Raw genomic sequence first — 19,934 nt, forward strand, 5'->3', positions numbered from 1 at the left:
CCCTACCTTAGTTATACAACAAGGCATCTTTGTTCAATAAAGCACTTTGAATTGTCTTACATGAAATGTACTATACAAATAAATTTGCCTTGCCTTTTGTTTTTTGTTTGATTTTGTTTTTTAGGGGCCATTATAAGTTTTGGGTTTCAATTTAATCTGAATAAATAACATGCATAATAGACTGACAGCACACAAAATGCCCTAAATGACAATAAGACCGTGTTTAACGTCTGTCTGGCTCTGGGTATGCAAAATACAGATAACGCAATCTTTGTAGCAAAGTCCTCTAACGGGGAAGACACTGACTAGATATAAGTGTTTTGATTTGACACAGAGGAAATAACGACGTGGACTGTCCTGCTGTGACCCAGCAGGAATTCAGAGTGTATGGTGTAATTGGATTAGTGAAACTAATTACTGAACAAGCACTTCAAATCTTAATTTTCTACAAGAGGAAGTTCTTTAAACAAGACTCCATGTGATTAAGGAACTGGGGTGCATATATCGCACTGATAGTGAAAATAGTTTATGTAGTCATGCATAAGTAAAAAGAATATGTAGTCATGATGAATTGTTGCTCCAGTCAACACTATTAAAGGGTTCTATTCATTGACATAAATTTTATTTGGTATGAATGCATGAAAAAAAATGCAAGTCACTTTGAATTTTCAAAGCATTTCTGTTTTTCTTTTCATTTCTTTTTATTTCTTGATGGGCTGTTATGATTCCCAAACCTTTTGAACCGTGACGTCAAAGATTACATATGTTGGTTATCTTGGGATCCACCCCTGCAATCGATGAGTGGTTAATTGTGTGATACATCAAATGGGTCATCCTGTGGCCACGCTCTAAATGTAAGGCTTGAAATCTATCAGAAACTTCATAAATAAGAAGGACAAATTGTTTTTGGTGGATTATGTTTACAGCTGTGACAAAGCACCCATATTCCCAAAATCAGCTTCTCTCGCCAAGAGTAATAACTTTTAGCACGTTTGTCGAAAAATTAACCTGCTAATTTCACAGATTAATCTTTTTGCTTTAATGTGTTAATGTGTGTGACACCCCTAATAAAAATCTCAAATTACTTTAATTTGTAGGCTATGAAGTTTTTTTATTTTATTTTTTTTTTGTTTGTTTGTTTGTTTGGTTCTTTTGCAATGATCTGGCAACCCCCTGACGTGATCTCAGGACCCCCACAGAAGTCAGGGCCCACAATTTGAGAAACACTGCACTAAACCAATATGAAGAACCAGCACTGACAAGAGGCCCCTGCTGGATCTTAGACTCACCAGTGGGGTGAACGTATCATATTGTAAAGGGAACCAGAAAAATATGTCAAAATAAAAGCATCTGCTTTGTTTTTTACTCATGTCAAACAGACCTGGTCTGTCTTCGTTCGTGACTTCCAGCTGGTCTTCAGTTTCTTCTCTCCACATGGCTGCACTCTCGTGAAAGTGTTCCTTGTTTTGGAGAAATAAAGATGAAAAGTGAGATTATGTGTGACATGTTAAATTTAGATGTTCGCTTTCTGTCACTGCTGTTATAAATCTTCTTTTGCATTCCCTCACTACTCTGATCAATCAGTGAGATTTCTCATCTGAAACAACAATAGTAATTCAATAAGTTGAAACAGGCTGAAAAAAGACAACAGCAGAGTCCAACAATGGCAGTGGGGCCCCAGATGTTGCTGAAATCTGAAAGCACTGAGCATCAAGAGCATTTACCTTGCTCTCATCATGACAGCCACTTAAATAGTGGATCCTTTGACTCAGTTAGGAGTCTTGCTAAGAAGAAATACCTGTTTGACAGGACTGAGTTAGTAAGGATTCTTTCCTCCTTGTTTCACATTTCTTCTTCACTGTTTCCTTGTAGCTTAACTTGCTGATCAGTTCACTTTAGTAGAGGTGTCAGCCATGTCAGTCATACAATCTCATCAATCTGTGCATTATGGGATCCTGAAAGGCTACAGATGAACAACAAACTGAAATAATTGCCTGTCTTTTTCATAAGGGCCCACACGTTAATCCATTGCTGCATTTATGACTACTGAACTACTAGAATTTAAACTTAAGCATGTAAGTAAACTAAGTAAATGATTCATGAATATGACATGATGGATATTTTGGCAATTAGGTCAGCCAGCCAGTCAAACTGGACGAAAAACTCAGACTTAAATAACTGCAGAATCAACGCTTTTCAGATCTTAGAACCTTTTGCAAAGTTTGCTTCTTCATGGCATCCTGAGATACATTAAGCTGACACTTCGAAAGAAACACTGGTGGCACTGATTTGATTCTGGCCCTCATTATTTGGTCTACATGTCCCTCTCAAATTGTCACATCCCTTTTCCTGAAAAAAAAAATCAGACTTGACTTAAACTACATGCCTTTATAAAACTAAGAAAAAAAAAAACTTAGTGAAACCCATGAAATGATCAAAAGACAGAGGGGACTGTATGTCAATACAATAGAGATGACTAGTTGGTAATCAGTAATGTTTAGCATGTACGATGGTGCCACAGCCTCATAGAGTTTACAAAGTCAAAGGGCGACAAGATCCAAAGGTTTGATGGATAACAACAAAGAGGTGGTGAGATCAATAAGTCCAAAAATCAGAGGTGAGCAGTGTTTCTGACTTCACTGTATCAACCTAAGAGCGATTCAAACCCTGCATGAACACCATCACTATAACATGAACCGTCTTATTTGTACTGTTTAACTTGTTCTTCTACACACACAGGGATACATATTTGTAGAGGAGGCTGCTATTAATCCAAGCATCTTGTTGTAAATGAATTATTGTTTTTTAATGTGTCATTGCTTAAAGAAGGAAGTAATTCCCAGTAAGTTGTCACATGATTCTCACAACTTGACTCTTGGGAGCAAAGAAAAGAGTCAAAGACTGAGAGGATGGACATTATTAGTTATTGTCTGACGCTGTTGTTTGACTAAAGCATCCACGGAAATTTAAAAAATAAAGATTAAATTGTTTCATTTGAGATCATTTAAATAAAATGTTGAAGGAAATCCCATTAAAAGAAAATGTTTTATTCCTAACGTAGATAAAGGTGAGTATATTTTACAGAGCCCTGTCCAGAACCAGATCTCAGACCAGAGCCTGATGAGTGCCAGTGTCACTGAGCACAGTTTCTATGTGCATGAGCTCATTCAGTAGCTGCTGTCTAATTAAAGCATGCAGCAGACAGACAGGCAGCAGCAGCAGCAGCACAGAAACACACTGCAGGATGAGGAGGCCTAATAAGGAGGAGATTGTAGCTGAGTGGAAACACACACACGCACACACACACACATAGATATATACATGGTAGTAATCTCATTCCCAGGCTCCCAGGGGGTTTGGCTGCATGTGTGTGTCCTAGTGGCTTTCTTATGCCATTGAGTTCATTGGGCCAGTCAGTTGGTTTATCGGTCAGTAAGTCAGTCAGTCAAATAATTAACTAACCTTTAACCCCATCAGCCAGCAATGCGACCATTTTACACTGAGAAGAAGCAGATAATCCTTTCAGATGCCACATTTTGCTGACTTGTTTTTTATGTTAAATCATATCATATTCAGTCATAGTTTCAAATTCAGCCTTAAGAAAAAGTTGTTTCTCATGCTACATGGTTTCTATTATTATAAAGCATACCCAGTGCCTTTTCCTGTGCAGACCGTAAAACTATATGAAGCCTGATAGCAAAATAAGACAGAAGCTACACAAAACACAAACACTGATACAAGCCTAAACTAAAAGTTAACAAGCACAACATCAATTATGCTTGCTGACGCCTCTGCAAATGTAGTTTGAACTTTGTTTTACAATGATCCAAGTCATGATTATTTGGTGCATTTACAAGCATATTCAGGTGTTGATCATATCCTAGAAGCAGGTTATTAGTATGCGGGTTTTCAGTCACATGTCTGCAATTGTTTTGCTTTAGAACATGACATACGTGGAGATGCTGTGACAAGGGGTTTACATGCTAACAGCATCCTGAAGTTCATCTCATTTGTCTAATTTGTTTTTCCTTGTCTCCTCTTTGCTGTGACCTGCTGCATGTGACCTAAAATCCATCCCAGCAAAAATATTGCAAGGACATCTCACTTCTAAAAACCCACCTGGAGGAAAGAGGATCAATAATTCAAGGGGTTTGCTGAAGGTTTTATATTGAAAATGCATCTGTATATCCTTTATGGAAGTCATTTTGGGATCTGTAAGGTCTGAAGGAAACATTATAAACTCAATTAAAACTAAATTTAACATCAACACATTTAATACTCCACATAGCCAAGATTCTCCAATAATTCAACAATAAGCAGGATACTGGTGTGCATGTAAACACCAGTATCAAGAGATAATTTGAATAGGAAACCTTAGCACAAAGTTGTTACAAGAATGACTGATTAATGTTATCTTTATATGTACAATTTTTGTCTTGTGCCTTTAATAGCAGACATTTACTGATTAGCCTTTAAGGATTTAAACTTGATTTTTCTTTTAGCATTTGGACAAATAAAACAAAGACTAACAACGATCGGATTTGTGCAAGATGTGCTTTCTTATTGCAAAGGTGAATCAGCAGTCAGTCAGCAACCTACTGATGTGTCTGTCATGATTTTGACAGTTATACAGTCACTGCAATGGGAACCAATAAGTTGACCGTCACTGTGCACCGTTAGTCAGCCAGTGAGTCAGTTAAGATCTTAAGTTCTCACTAAAAGACATCTCATTTCAGTCACTTAAACATATTCAGCTCATCAGCTCATTGTTCTGGGTTTTCTCAGGACCTGTAACATGCAACACTGTGCAGAGCTGCAGGACTCTGCAGCTGAGCAGCACAAAGCTAAATGCACCCAGTGTTTTTTTTTTTTTTTTTAATCAAGTAATGCAGCAAATAAAACTGAACTTAATGTTTGGCTTAATGCATGGTACATAAGATTTTGGTTTTAGTGGGAAAATGAAGTTATATAGACTTTTGGATCGTGCCAGGGCACTTTTTTTTGGATCCCTAAATTACATTTTTTCTCTGAACAAACTACATTTTGAACAGTAAAAATTACAGTAAGAACAGCAGGAAAATAAAGCAGAATGTTGGTAAGTGCAGGAATGGTCCCAGAAAAAGGTACTTATGCTCTTGTTTGTGTTGTAAGACCACCTCTCCACCGATTTATGTGCGAATAATTATAGATGAGCCTCTTTTCCAGTAGTACCCACTCAGTTCTACTCAGCTCAACTCTACTTGGTTTGAATTATTTGCATTACAATTGAGTACCACCTCAATGTCATTAGCAAGGTGGATCAAAAGGTCCCATGATGTCATTTGTATGTGATACAAACATGATTCAACAATGGGGGTCATGAGGTGATGGTATACCTGCTACTTGGTCTGTGGCTTTTTGTCAGACTCAAGGTAAAAGAACGGTGAGATGAAACACTATGGAAACGTAGAGTTGCCGGGTTTTTAAAGGCTCTGTGCAGGGGACACGGATTCCCACTCCTGTTAGCTAAGAACAGGAAACTGAGGCTTTTTCACACACTCTCACCAAAACCGGACAATAGAAGATGGAGAAACATTGCCTGGTCTAATGAGTCTCCATTTCAGCCACAGACATGAAAACCTGGATCCATCCTGCCTTGTATCAATGGTTTATACTGGTGGTCTGTTGTGGGGATATTTTCTTGGCACACTTTGGTCCCTTAACGGAACATTACTTAAGCCACTCAATCTACCTGAGCATTGTTGCTGACCACATCCTTCCCTTTATGACCACAGTACACGTGCTTCCAGCAGAATAAATTCGCACCATGTCACAAAATTAAAACCATCTCAAACTGGTTTCTTGAACATGAAAATGAGTTCACTGTACTCCAGTGGCCTCCACATTCACCTGATCTCAATCCATTAGAGTACCTTCTGGATGTGGTGGAGAGGAAGATTTGCATCTGTGGGATGCTGTCATATCAACATGAAGCAAAATCCCTGAGGAATGTTTCCAACACCTTGTTAGTTCTGAAGACAAAAATTGTCCAACTTAGTATAAGCACCTATTAAGTATTCTGATAATTTACCAGTCATTTGCAGATGTAAGCAGTAAGTAATTAAACCAGCCAAACAGCTTTGCACCAGCAGAAAACCAGGGCAATCAGTTAGTCTGCCAGTTGGCCTGTAGGTGGCACATTAACCCACTTATTCATTTCATGAACTTAGTGTCTTCTCTGCAGCTCTAACAGAATGTTCCTTTCTGCTGTGTCTGTCCGCCCTGATCAGCTGCCACTGGCAAAAAAAGAACCCCATCCTCCCTAAGTGGAACAGCAGACCGTCTCTGTTGGATTATGCAGCATCTCTTATGCATTTTGGAAATGTGCACTTAAGTATTTTCCACATGAGAGACCACCACTTTTCACATAAGTGCATGTCAATTAAGACTTGTATGAATAACAATGAACAAAAAAAACTGTTTATTTACATGTGTGAATGCGCACCGGGAGGGGGGATAATCCCGTTTGGTAATGCTGATTTTACCTTTTCGTGAATTAATTGTGATTTTTAGCTGTTGAAATGACATTATACTGAAGGAGAAACGTGGTGTTGCTGTTTAATGCGACAGAAAAAAATATATGTCAAATAGTCTATAGTCTTTTGAAAAGAGGTGGATATAAGTTAATGAGGCCAGTATTAAGACTATGTTACAAGAGTCATTGGAGCTTGATGAGAAACCACGTGAACCACAGCAGACTCCCACTCTGATTGGCTGACTCTTCTGCACGTGTACCGGCGAATCCCTGTCCGTTATGTAACGTGCGCATGGGGTGGGAGGGCTGTCGTATTTTGCTAGGACTGATTGCGGACCATTCATACCAATGTAGAGTCCTTTTACCTAAAACAGTTTGTTTTCATGTATTCAGTGTGTTTTTGTCAACTGATTTTGAAAAACATTCATATAAAACTTCCTAGCTGTAGGTTTTCACATGTGCGTTGTTTGCATATGTATTACTGTCAAGGACTTAATCTCTTGTGTAGCTACTCTGTATTGTGTCCCTTATACTGTTGTTTTATTGTTTTAATTAAAAAAAACAAGGCATTTATATAAACCTGTTTTTTTAGCTTGTTTTCACCTTGCAAACATAATACATTTGCAATAGTTTGAATAAATTAAAGATAGTTAATACAGTTGTTAAAATCGGAATAAGTTAAGTGAAACAGCTGGATGTACTAGTACATGCAAAAGAATAGAAGGCTCATAAATACAAAAAATAAACAGACTTGATTTAACCTTGGTTTAACAGCATGGCTATTAAGAGTAGCAGACTGTTGTGCCTTCAACTATGTGGGCAGAGATAACACGATCACTTAAAGTATTTGCAGTAATAATAAAGCCTGAAGCCAGCAAAGGGCATGAAAACATTTATGTTTTCTCTGCTATGAATCATATAGCCTACTCATTTTAAGTTTTTATACTGACATTGAGGATGTTAACACATATAAAGTTTTGATAGCTTCTAATTTCTATATAACTGCCTTCACTTCTCTTTGCGGCTTCAACTGCCGCCCTGTGGGAAGGCCGAGAGACATCCAGCGAAACACCCGGCTTCTTTGCACAATCCACGTGTGTGTTTCTAGCCTTGCGTTTTACCCGCCACCATTTTCCAAGAATTTAGACTTGCAAATATCCCTACGCCGATAGACCCCCACTTCAGGGCGTTATTTACCCATATCGCCCTCAGCCTTGACTTTTCCGCTGGGACTTAATGGTGACTTGGACTCACGACGGATATATTGGCTATATCTTTGGTTAATTTTATAGGAATTTGGTAATTTTGTACTTTTTGGCGCGAATCTAGGTGGCGGCGGAAGAATATGTTTGCAGTGCATACATAAACCCGTTGCCCTCGGCCACACCTACTCTGTCTGATAGTAGCGGAGGACGAGAGAAAGACTTGGGAGTTTCACACAATGCTGCCTTGTTCCAGCTTCAATTTTGCACGCAGAAAGTTTGGCTCAAACAGAAGCGTCTAGTTTCACAGTTCTCAGTGGATTTTATTGGATATTAAATTTTTCTCACATTTTTCTTTTTCAATTTTTTTTCCTAATAATTGAAGGTAAGAAAGCTGCATGCGGGTTAAAATGTAAAACATGTCAGCGACCTTAATAAAAAAAGAAACCATCATAACTAGCTTTTGCATGCATTTCCTTATAGTATGTATCTGTGCCCTGTAAATAGTGAAGAAAATCAATTGCCGGTTTCCCGTGAACGTCTCTGGGTGCTCAACCCACGCGGGGGTTTAAATGGTCTTCACAGACGGTTATCGTTAAGAGTTTTTTAAGGGTCAAAACCGTCCCCGAATCATTAACAGTGACGTTTCAAACACATTTGTGTGACTGCCTGATGAACTAAAGCAGTCCCATGTAGAAATGCAGTTATAAACTTCTAACATATGAAACTGGTAATCCAGTTGATGCGACCTGCAATGGGTACCGCGTGCAACAGTGTGCATTCAAAACCTTATTTAAAAATCTGCGTTTCCATATTTTCCAGATGTTTGTGGGTTTCTGTGCAGGTACAGATGTGCGTGTATTCATGCAGCATAAACGGTCAAAATGTAATTATTTCTGCTCTCATGTCACGGCGTAGACTGATGTGTGTTTAAGTTCTGGCTCAGGTTTCCGAGGCTGTGGTGGTAAAATAAAGACAGCCTTTAACTCCCGGCGTCTGACTACAACAAACACTGCTGCTTTGTTCTAACACAGTCTGCTATACATACACACAACACTCCACAGGAATATCATAGGACCACCTTCCCCCTCCACCGTCACTGGTTTCTGGTTGTCTTAGAAATTCCCTAAACGCCTTTCATGGTTTCTGCTGAGTAAAGTCGTTTTTTTCTGGCTGAACCGGGTTGTGATTTTTTTTTCTCTCTCTTGTTGGGAGATTTTAAGTGTTTGGTCTTGTGTGAATACGCAGTAGAAATTTTAAAGTGGGGGTAACAAAGCGGCTTGTCCATCTTCATAGAGTAGTAATTGTTCGCCGTCTTGGCAGACAGCTGGGAATTATAATTCGGGAATTTTTTACTCAGCTTTCTGGGAAGGCAAATTGTAAATCGTGGAAAAGTGGTTTTAAGTTTCTGCCTCGGTCTCTCCCAGCTGTTTCTGTGATGTCATGGGGAGGCGGGTGTTCGTCTTGGGGTGATTTACCGGCCTCCCCTGAAGCTGTGGGGCGGGGCCACTATGATGTAAACACAGATAAAAAGGTGCTGCGGCTGGTGTGGGTTTCAGTCCGAGAAACTAGTTTACACTTTCACTACAATAATTGCTGCTGCTGTTGGGATTCACCTCCTTAAGCTGACTACGCTGCTGTAGACACACTACTGGATTAGTTTCTCTGGATTATTGTATTCAATTTTTTTCTACCTCCTCTGATTTATTTATTTTTTCTGGATTTTGTTCTCTCAGATTCTGCCTGCAAACATGTTGCAAAGTTTTTCTCAGTCGCCGGACTGGCTTTACTCAGAGCCGCTGCTGTTTGATGATGAGTTCTGCCAAAGTTTGATGAAGGACCTCCAGTCATTGCCGACACCACCCCAGTCCCCTCCCATGAAGACCGAGCTGACAGCCTGCAAGCCCCTGTCCAAGGAGGACCAGTTGAGCTTCGTGTCAGACATCCTGCTGGAAGACCATGATGTACATCAACTCAGCTGGACCAGTGACTTCTTTCAGTCTGCCACGGAGAAGGAGGGTGAGTCCAGCAAGCCTTGTTCTCCTCTGGAGGACGGTGGGGAGGACAGCCTTTGGCAGTACCTTGCTGCAGACAAGAGTCTAGAAGAGAAGCTGGTCTCCTCGATGCTGGGCTCCAGCCCTCTGCTGTCTGACATTGACACCAGCATCTTTGAGGAGATTGCTGGCTCCACGCTCGACTGCCAGAACCTGATGGGTGCACAGGAGCCAAATGAGGCTACATCAGACTATGGCTCAACTGGTGGCGAGATGTCTACGTATTCATCAAGTGACTCTGGTGAGTTAAGAACTTACCCACATTTTCTGTATTTTTAAGTTGGCTGCATGGATTTTCAGACTTTAAATCTGTAATTTAACAGCTTTTTGTTAGTATTTTGTGTGTTTTTAACAAGTTCTGGTAACCAGGTCAGACTCTAATCTCTCATTGTCCTGTTATGGAACTTATCAATATAAACACCGCAATCAGATCATCTTCAGTGATACTTTCTTTATTTCTTTTTTGATAATTCATTGTTAATGTTTAGTGGCACTGAGCCGACCTGTTCTTTGCACTCTGCAGATTACGACGTTCAGATAAGCAGAGGTCTTTAACAACATCATCCTGTCATAAAGTGTGTGTGTGGGCTGGTGACTGTTGATTGAAGGCAGAAAGATAGTTGACTGCTTGTCTGAGTCATGCTAAGTTGTAACGCTTTAGATGGCTTCTATAAACTGTGGAGTCGTTTTACCAACTCTGCTCCTGTAAAACCTGATGTTGAATTTTTTTTTCTGTCAAGCTCTGAATCTGACAGGTTTTGCATGTAATGCCTTTAGCTTGAGCTGCCTTCATCCAGTAACAGTTTACAACCAGTAACTGCATGTTAATGACTGTATACAGTAGTAGGAACCATGTTTACTGTGTGTAAGTGAGTGTGGGAGCAAGAGAGCGTCATCCGACCCACATGGTGGGTTGTGTACTGTGAATACACTCTTGTTTATATTGTCGGTCCTGTGTTAAAGCCGGTAGTATGAGCTCATGCATCAGAAAATAAGGGCAAAAACCAGACTAACCCTTCTGTTTGTTTCTCTCTGGCAGAAGAAGAAATTGACGTGGTGACTGTGGTACGCTGTCCCTCGAGCCTTTCCCCCCTGCCCTCATTGGCTGATCTTTCCAGCCGCAAACAGAAGCAAGAAGAGGAGCAGCGAGCTCTCCAGCGCCACCACTTTGAGATCCAGCTACAACACAACTACGCCGCCCCGTGCCCCGCCTCACCTCCACCTTCGGTCTCATCCAACAAGCGCTCAAGGGGTAGCGATGGCTCGGCGCGCTTCCATCACTCTCTCCGCAACCCTTCATCTTCTTCATCTCGTTACCACCACTCTTCCCGAAACTCAACAGAGACGGAGGATGAGGAGGAGCGGCGGCGGACTCACAATGTAATGGAGCGGCAGCGGCGCAACGAGCTTAAGAACTGTTTCATGCGTTTGCGTGACAACGTACCAGAGCTGTCACACAACGACAAGGCGTCCAAGGTTGTGATACTGAAGAAGGCTAGAGACTGCATCTATGGCCTGGAGGACGAGAGCCACAGACTCCAAAACAAGAGAGACAAACTTAAAGCGAAACAGGAAGAGCTGAAAGCCAGACTAGAACAGCTCCGCAGCTAATGGACCAAGGGGGACGTGGGGCGAATTCTGTTGGTGTTGTGTCCGGGAATTAAGAGACTTTGTACAAAGACTTTAGTGGATGAGGATAAATGATGGCGCACCACGTTGCAATGCTCACACAATGACATTTCAAAGACTTGCTCGTATAAAATCTGGACCGTCTATACACAAACACTGGTTCTTAACGCAAAGACCACAACACGCTCATTGCCTCAGAACTGAACCTCTTCATGCCTTGACTGCTGACTGTTGTTGTTGAGTGTAAGGTGGTTTGTTTATGTTTAGTTTTTTATTTTATTTTATCCTCATTTGACTCTTTGGGGTTTCCAAATGGCACGGCTCAAACAAACAAAGCCAGTGGTTCTTATTTGACCAGATAACTGGAAGCCACAACAGCTCAGTGTTTGGTAGTTGAAAGAAACTTGAATTTTGTGTTTTCAGGATGTCTTATAGCCATATTGACCAGTGATCCCTCCACTCGTTATCTAGATGTTTGGTGGCTTTCCAGTTATTTGGACAACATTTGAACACAACTAGTTCTGTTCATCACCGGTTCTCTCACAAAGTGTTTAAATGTGCATGTACGGAAGCTCATAAGCCTTATCAAATAGATTTCAGGTTTTAAAAGACTGCAGGAACATGATCTGACCGGGGCGCGGTGCTGCCACAGCATTTCAGCCACAGCTGTGACAGAAAGACACTTCAACATTAAATTCTTGCAGGTTCAAACAGAGAAGCAGACCGTTGTTGTATTTAATGTTTCTTAGTTGTGGGGGATTTAGTGGAAGTTTATTCCACTACTCATGGTGGATGTTCCAGTTGTTTGGAACGTGTCATGTCACTTTATCAGTTAATAAAATAAAATATCACTGTGATCAATACTGTAGGCCTCAGCACCTTTTGAAGAGTTGGAGCAACGCAGCTTCACATCAGTTTCTCTTGATCATTGCAAGCCTACAACAGAAAAGTGTCATTATGGGCCAAAATTCATTCACGGCCATTGACTTTGACTAACATTCCCGTTTATTAAAAAAAAATAAACAAACTGGTTTTGTGATGTGCCAAAATAATGATGCGTGCAAATGGCTGCTGAAGAGAGATCAGTGATATTTTTCAGACTAGAACATGACATCAGGCTGTGCCTCCTCATCACAAGCCCGGATATGTTTATTTACTGGTGTTTTTAAAGATCTTTCTGCCAATGTTATCCATTGATGTGCTGTTAAAGAGACAAAACATTGTTGCATGTGCGTCACGTGTCATAACAGTTGTTCATATTAAGCGTTTGAGAGGACTTGAGCAGATCCTGGCTTGTGGGGGGTTGGTCTTGAAATCCATTATTCAGGACTCTTCGTCTCCTTTCTGCGATTCCACCGCTGTCTAGTTAAAATGTCTTCTTCCAGAAATGGACAGTTTGTTTGTTTTTCCTCATATCTGTTAATTGTTTTTCAATTTTGTAGATATCCAGGCTGCGTTGCCTTTGAAGATTCAGATAGATTTTTAACAAGACAGCAGGGATACATAAAACTAAACAAACCTACCTCCACCTGACTGCATTTTGTAGTAAATGTACAGACATTTTTGGTTATTGTATTATAAATTATTTTAGTTATTAAGTCTTTGTTTATGACCTTGAATTTAAAAGGAAAGCACCTTTTTAATACGAAAATAAAATTGAAAATGAGTCAGTCAGTCTTCTTGTTTTCTTTGGTTCGCCAAGTAATTTAACAGTATGAGATCCGGTGAAGACGTCCGACTGGGACACTGATGGAAGCTACTAACACCACAAGTTGTGTTTTAATCCTGCGTCATAGTGTAACTGTTAAAGGAAATCTGATATAAGGTAGAAAATAAATATTATTCCATATCAACAGAGTTGGTTGTTGAACCTCAGTAGCCAAATTCAGTATGTGGTTATTAAAATGTAAACTACAAACCAAACCTGGGAACAATAACTGTTCCAAGATGCAGACATCACTAATAAAATCATCTTCACTCTGTTCTTTAATAAATGCTATTCTATGCACAATGTGTGCAATTATTATGCAAATAATTTCTCAGGGTTAATTATGTATTAAAGCAGGAAAAAACGGTCGCTATGAATTTTAACGTGTCTGAGGAAAAGTGAGTTTTGTTTTACAAGAATACACGTACCCAGTGATTTTAGCCAAATTTTCTGTCTAAGTGTTGACAAAACAGGTGAGTAGTACAGAATTTAATAAATAAAAAACAACATGACGCTGAACACCAGAAACATGAACCATGAACATAAACTGAGATCATGACACAATTGCCTCCATATAGCTCACCTCCTGTACTCATTAGACAGGTTTTAAAGTTAAAAAAGCTCATAATTCAACTCAACTTTATTTATAAAGCCCTTTAAAACAACCACCATTGAAACAAAGTGCAGTACATAAACGGACAAAGCAACACAGAAAATACAATTAACAGAAAAATTGATAATATAATAAAATAAGTCTTCATTGTTTTTAAAACCAATAAACAATTTTAAAAGAATAACAAATGAAATGAAAAGAAGAAATCTTACTACCTCTTTTTAAATAGAAAGTTTTCACTTTTTTTTGTATTTCACAGTCAATCAGGTGGAATTTCTTACAAAACTGAAATTAATGTGAACTTCCCAGTCCTTGTTTTCTGTGCAAGAAATGCTCCCCACCACACACCTGTCACATTCTCATATCTCCACACCACTCCCAGAAGTGGTGATATGCAAGCCTTTTCTTTGGAGCAAAGTGTGAGGCTGCTGCAGGTATGTGTTGTGCAACCTGAGCTCAGTCCATGTGTTGCATTGTGCATGTGCAGCAGGTAGACATGTGCCAGACAGGTGAGTGTGTGTTTGTGTGTCTGTTATCTTGCTCTTATGTGTTTCTTTTGAATCCACTTCTGGAAAATCTTCAACTGTTTAAACAACTCAAAGTTGATTTATCAGTGTTTCTTATCTAATATCTGTACATGGCATAACCATAAAGATGATTTTGATCTTTAAAAGTAACATTTTGCAGTGATGATATTTTTTTTCCTTTCAGAGTATAGTTTAACTAAGAGGTACAAAGTCCTTTATATTTCTGAGAAAAACTGAAAATAGACTCATGTTGGGTTTTTATGGACAGATTTGCTGCTAGTGTTTGACCTATGCAATAAATTGTCGTATGCAGTGGTTTGGTAGTTCCCAAATTCCCAAATTTCCCTGAGGACTCTCCAAAGGGATTAATAAAGTATTTCTATTCTATTCTATTTTGTCACTTGTGGTTGATGTAAATAGAAAATTAAGACAGACAGAGGTAAAACTGTTGAGTTGTCTTACCAGTACAAAATTGAAATTCCCAATGAAAATCATTGATAATGTGTCCTCTGAACTAAATAGGAGCCCGTTATTAGTGCACATTTCTAAAGTGTGCATCTCTGATGGTATGGGGTTGCATTAGTGTCTATGGAGCTGGCCAGTTTTTAAAAAAAGGACCCAAAAATACTGACAAGTATAAAAAGGATTTATAACAACATGTACTCCCATAAGGGAAGGCTTTGCATCTTTCAGCAAGACAGTGCTAAACCACAGACTGTATCAGTTACAGTAGCATGGCTAAACTAAGCTTGTCTGCAGTTCAGACCTTTCACCAATTAAAAACATTGCATTTAAAAATGCAAAATATGATGACCAGAACCCAGGACATTTGAGCAGCGAGAATCCCTTTTCAAACTGTCTGAACTTGCACCGTACTCTAGTCTCATTCTCCGTCTGTTAAAAATGACTATTGATCATTTACTGTTTACATTTATTATCTGCAGGTTTATCTGCGTAACATGAATCTGATTCTCACTGCAAGGGAAACCAAATTTATGGTCTTTTTGGGATCGCTTTCAGTTCACACGTGGTCTGGTAGTAACACTGAAAAAAATCTCATGCTATAAATACTTGGGTATCTGGGTGCACTTCATAGTTTTTTTCTTTCTTTTTTTTAATCTGGTGCTTGATATGCACTCTGAGTGCACATTGTACATCAGTTCCCAGATGTTTACGGACTCTTGTTAAAATACGACGGGATACTACTCAATGTCAAAAGTGAACCTGAAACAACCATTTTAAAATGTGTGGCTGTTGTCATATACAAATTAAGCTCATGTTTTTAAAGAAAGCCAAATGTCTATGATCTGTAATCCAGAGATTGGTTTGAGATAGGTACACCCTTTCATTCCATTACTGCTTCACATATTAGCAACTGAGTAACTTTGTACTTGTTTTGTGCTGTTCATCAAGATAAAATTGGTCAGATGAGTCTGGGACAGTTGTTACAATCGATTTTAAATCATTTTATATTTGTGTTAATACAGTAAGAAAAAAATCCTTCAAAACCTATGAGAAGACGTTTATTCTAGAGTCGAACTTTACCAGTGTATGCAGACACGACTAGCAGAAACTGATGAACTTAGTGGGCTGAAGTTATAATTAGAGACTGTCAGGAGGGCTGTAGAGTGTGTGTGTATGTGTCTGTGTGTGCACAGCTATGTAGGCCAAGGTGAGTTGGTGGATGTGACTGTCAGGTGTGTTAGATAGCAGTTAACAAAGTGACTCAGGAGTCGTAAAAGCCTTTTCATCAGCGAGCGACAGATTAGGCTTGTTGTTTTATGAACGAAAGCAGGGAGAGGTCTGATAACTCACTCAAACACAAACACACCAACGCTGAACACCAGCCATAGAGGATGTAGCTTTGCTGGAATTTGACACCAGCCGTGGTGTTTTTTTTTATGTGTTTTATTTTGGCTTCTTCTCTTTAGACACTCTAGTGTCTCATGCTGTATTTTCTAAATCGGTTAATACACATCACATTTAGAGGTTAGGATGTATCTGCTAACTGGTATGACAAACAAACAGAGATCTCTCATTAACAAAATCCTGCTGCTGGAAATGTTCACTTTCTGTAAGTGGAAGGTAGACAGTAGAAATATTTCTCAACATTCATGTGATATCAGAGAAATAAAAAAATGACTAAAAACCTCAGTGAAAAAACAGTTGTCTTCGAGGCTCTGACAAAGGGGCTATGGTGGCTTTATTTTCTCCCTTTTGTCCATCATATCTTTTTAAGTCATTGTGACGCACGTTGAATAGTTTGTGTCTTCAAGAATAAGGTAACCTAATTTGTTCCAAAACCACAGGGTTGAATATTTGATTTTGTTGGATTATGGGTGGAGTGTTCCTTTAAAACCAAACTGTGACAGGCCAACCACAGTGTGTGTGTGTGTGTGTGTGTGTGTGTGTGTGTGTGTGTGTGTGTGTGTGTGTGTGTGTGTGTGTGTGTGTGTGTGTGTGTGTGTAAGTGTGGGCGTTGTACAGTAGTTGACTGTGTTTGCCTCTTGCATGGCATAGTGACCCAAATATTCTGACTCATTCATCCTGATCTGCCACATCACAACAGAGTGCACGACAGCCAATAGAAAATAGTGGAAATAACAAGAGGAGGGAGAAGAGAACCGAGATGAGAGATAAAAGCTGATGTGTAGAAGTTGAGATTCATCTCCTTGTATTCCAAGAAGTAAGGAATAATGAGAGACCTGAATGAAAGGCTGAAACAGAACTAAATCCAAACCATAGGGTGACTATAGATCCTCAGTCACACGATCTAGCACACAAGCATGCCATCGGTGTGTAGCTATTTGTGCCCGTTGAAATATTGTTCCATCATTCTGTTTATGATTTGCTTAGCCTTTAATCTCTGAATTGAAATGATTATCAAATATTTCAGTCAAATATTTTGAGTACTATCGTGAAAGATAACACCTTTTACAGAAAGTTGTCCAAGTATCAGCAGTAAAATATAAACAGTAACACTAAATCCAGCAATGCCTTTTTCACTTTTCACTATTAGGTATTTTTAATTTCGAATGGTGCCAGTCATATGGTCAAATGTGCCTGCTGTGTTCAATGATAAATATTGCAAATTATCATCTTAACTAATCTTTTAGGCAAATGAAAAAGTGAGTTATAAGGTAACGAACGTCTTAAAATAATACATTTGAGCTCAAACTATCACCCCCGATTAATGCAAAACGAGCTGAGACATTGTTTATAGTTTTTTTTTTCACTTTCTCTGTTTCTGTTTCTATTTCTTACATTGTTTATTTTCAGTTTCATCTGTAATTTTACTTCCTGTTTAAACTTAATGGTTAGGTTTAGACAGCCCAAAGTCCCTTTTATGTTTAGGCAGTAAGCATAGTTGTTAAGGTTTAGGAGACTAAGCAACAGCTTGTATTTGGTGTGTTGTTATTGCTATTTACTATCATCATATCCAGTGTGTGATGAAGAAACTGTTGATCATTTTCATTTTCTAATGTCTGCTACTGGTAATGAAATGATCATCTTTACAACACTGTTACAGTTTCTGAGATAAAATTAGACAGTTTTTTTCTTCTGACACTGGCAGCTGTTCTCATTCATCATTTTTCTCCTCGTGTGCTCACACTGGGATGTAAAATCTACATTTAGCCTGGATGTGACTCAACAGCCGGTAAGTCGGCGGTCTCTGTAGCTCGTTCGATGATTTTTATAGCTGCCCTATAGTCCCTCTCATCTGTAACCCATTACCCAAATCCCTTTGCTCTTTTGCCTTGCCCGGAGCTTCCTCGAGGGCTGCTAACCAACTATGACGATCCATTTCCTGTCTGCATATCACTGGTTTGGAGAGTCATGTTAAAATAATAAGGCTATTATATCAGAGCTCTGTCACGAGAACAGATCCTGAGTCAGGCTGGCTTGACATACTGCAGTGGAGTCAGAAGGGATGCCAGGAAAGTGTGAATGTGTGTTTGTTTATTCAGTTTTTCCCCCTGTAGGTTAGTCAAATCTTGTAAAAAAAAAAACATTCTGTAATGTAAAATATTTTACACAAAAACGATGACAGAAGACTGATACGTGAAATATGTGTTTATCTTACAGATTAACCACAGCAGTCTTTCTGCTCAGAAACCATGGTAACCAGTTAAAGGTGTGTTGCCACATTTCAGAGAAAACAATGATAATTTGGTGACTGCATGAAAAATTAAATACATAACATAAGACAATGAATTTTAGAATTTTAATCTAAATCTGCAAAATTGAGTATAAAAAAAAATCTTTAATTATAAATTTTAGCTGAACTTACCTCTGGCAGCTTCTGTACAACAGAGACGTTACAATCTTGTTGGTTCTCTTTTAGTTGTTAACTGAAGGAAATGGGAGTGTATTGATCATGCGAAGTGTGTCAGTTAGGTGATGGATCACTTTGGAATTGCTGAGGGAGATGTTCAGTGAGATTTCCTGTGTTATTCCCTGGAGGCAGCAGTGTCTTTCCACTCACATGTGGGTCTTTTAATAGAACTCACTTTGTCTGACAGGCTGTTGTTTTTTTTCTAAAATGAAACAAATTTAACCAACTTGCTGATCCTGACCTCACTATCAGATTATTATAAAGGCTGTAATACTTTGTGTAATGTTTTAAATGGGAACTTGATAAAAACAGATTAATCCTTTCACATTCTATTATAAGAAAAGCTGAATGTGGTCCTTTTCATGTAAACGCCTCTACTTTGAAGGGTGTGCATTGTTAGATTTTATTTGGAAGATGTCATTTAGAAAATGTGACTAGACTCACTAGGTGTTTTTTTTGGGGGGGGGGCGGCTCTGTGTCAACAAACAAACTCATGAGTCCCAAATACTCACAAATATCAAAGTAAATGTTGGGAATTTCACACACGTATTTAAAGCATCCTAGTCACAATAACCTTGGAAATTTAAGGCAGCTGAGAAGATTTTTCACACAGAAGAATCCTGATGCAGCAAATCAAGATCCAGAATCCAGAGCCTGGTGAATGAATCAGCTGGTGGAAAAAAAGAGCACTGATGGGGTTTGATGGTCAGTGGAGCCCACACCAGCTGTCAAATACGGTACCAATTGGTCTGTGTCAGACACATGACTTAACTAGCTGACTCATCACCCATCATGGATCCTTACAACCCCACACCCCAGCTAAGGGATGGAGCGCCGATGTTACATTACTACCCCCAACCTCATCGCTACCTCGTTTATGGTTTCAGTGTTTACACTTATGAATGGTAAAGGTAAGCTAACCTGCTGCTAGTGAAGTTGTGGCTGGTGGTTAGAATTATTTTCCTTACTCATTTAAACTGAGTGTAAATGATTAATGTGCATTACCATGTTGGAAAAGAAACAACATCATATTTATATTACATAACATTATTTATTACATAAAGTTTTAAATGATCTAATAATCCTACCACATTTTCACACAACATAATTACTCAAGCTAATATGTCAGTCTGCCATCAGCCTGTAAACCAGAAACTGTAATAATATAGACGTCCTTATAAATAAAGCTAAAAATAGCAAACGGTTGAACACTGTCGTAAACGGTAGTTGTCTGTCTGCCAGTGTGTGACTACAGGTCCTGCTCTCCCAGCATCTGACTGACTCTCCACTGAAGCTCTGGGTCATCATGGAGCTCTACAGCCTGCAGCAGCTAAAGAAGACTTCTGGATTT

General features: G+C 39.2%; 1 protein-coding gene across 2 annotated transcripts; it reads left to right on the forward strand.

Annotated features, from left to right (window-relative positions):
* Positions 1-7,907: 7,907 nt before the first annotated feature.
* On the forward strand, positions 7,908-13,073 carry mych (myelocytomatosis oncogene homolog). 2 transcript variants are annotated; one of them, XM_041980209.1, is made up of 3 exons: positions 7,908-8,101; positions 9,453-10,011; positions 10,810-13,073. In XM_041980209.1, exons 2-3 carry the CDS (start codon positions 9,468-9,470, stop codon positions 11,379-11,381), a joined length of 1,116 nt encoding a protein of 371 aa, XP_041836143.1. In that variant the 5' UTR covers positions 7,908-8,101; positions 9,453-9,467; the 3' UTR covers positions 11,382-13,073. The 2 variants fall into 2 exon arrangements, with proteins under 2 accessions (XP_041836143.1, XP_041836142.1); XM_041980208.1 differs by lacking the exon at positions 7,908-8,101 and having other exon boundaries at positions 8,133-10,011.
* The last annotated feature ends 6,861 nt before the right edge of the window (positions 13,074-19,934 follow it).

Source organism: Melanotaenia boesemani, chromosome 3 (assembly GCF_017639745.1).
Source record: "Melanotaenia boesemani isolate fMelBoe1 chromosome 3, fMelBoe1.pri, whole genome shotgun sequence".
Classification (NCBI taxonomy): Eukaryota; Metazoa; Chordata; class Actinopteri; order Atheriniformes; family Melanotaeniidae; genus Melanotaenia; species Melanotaenia boesemani.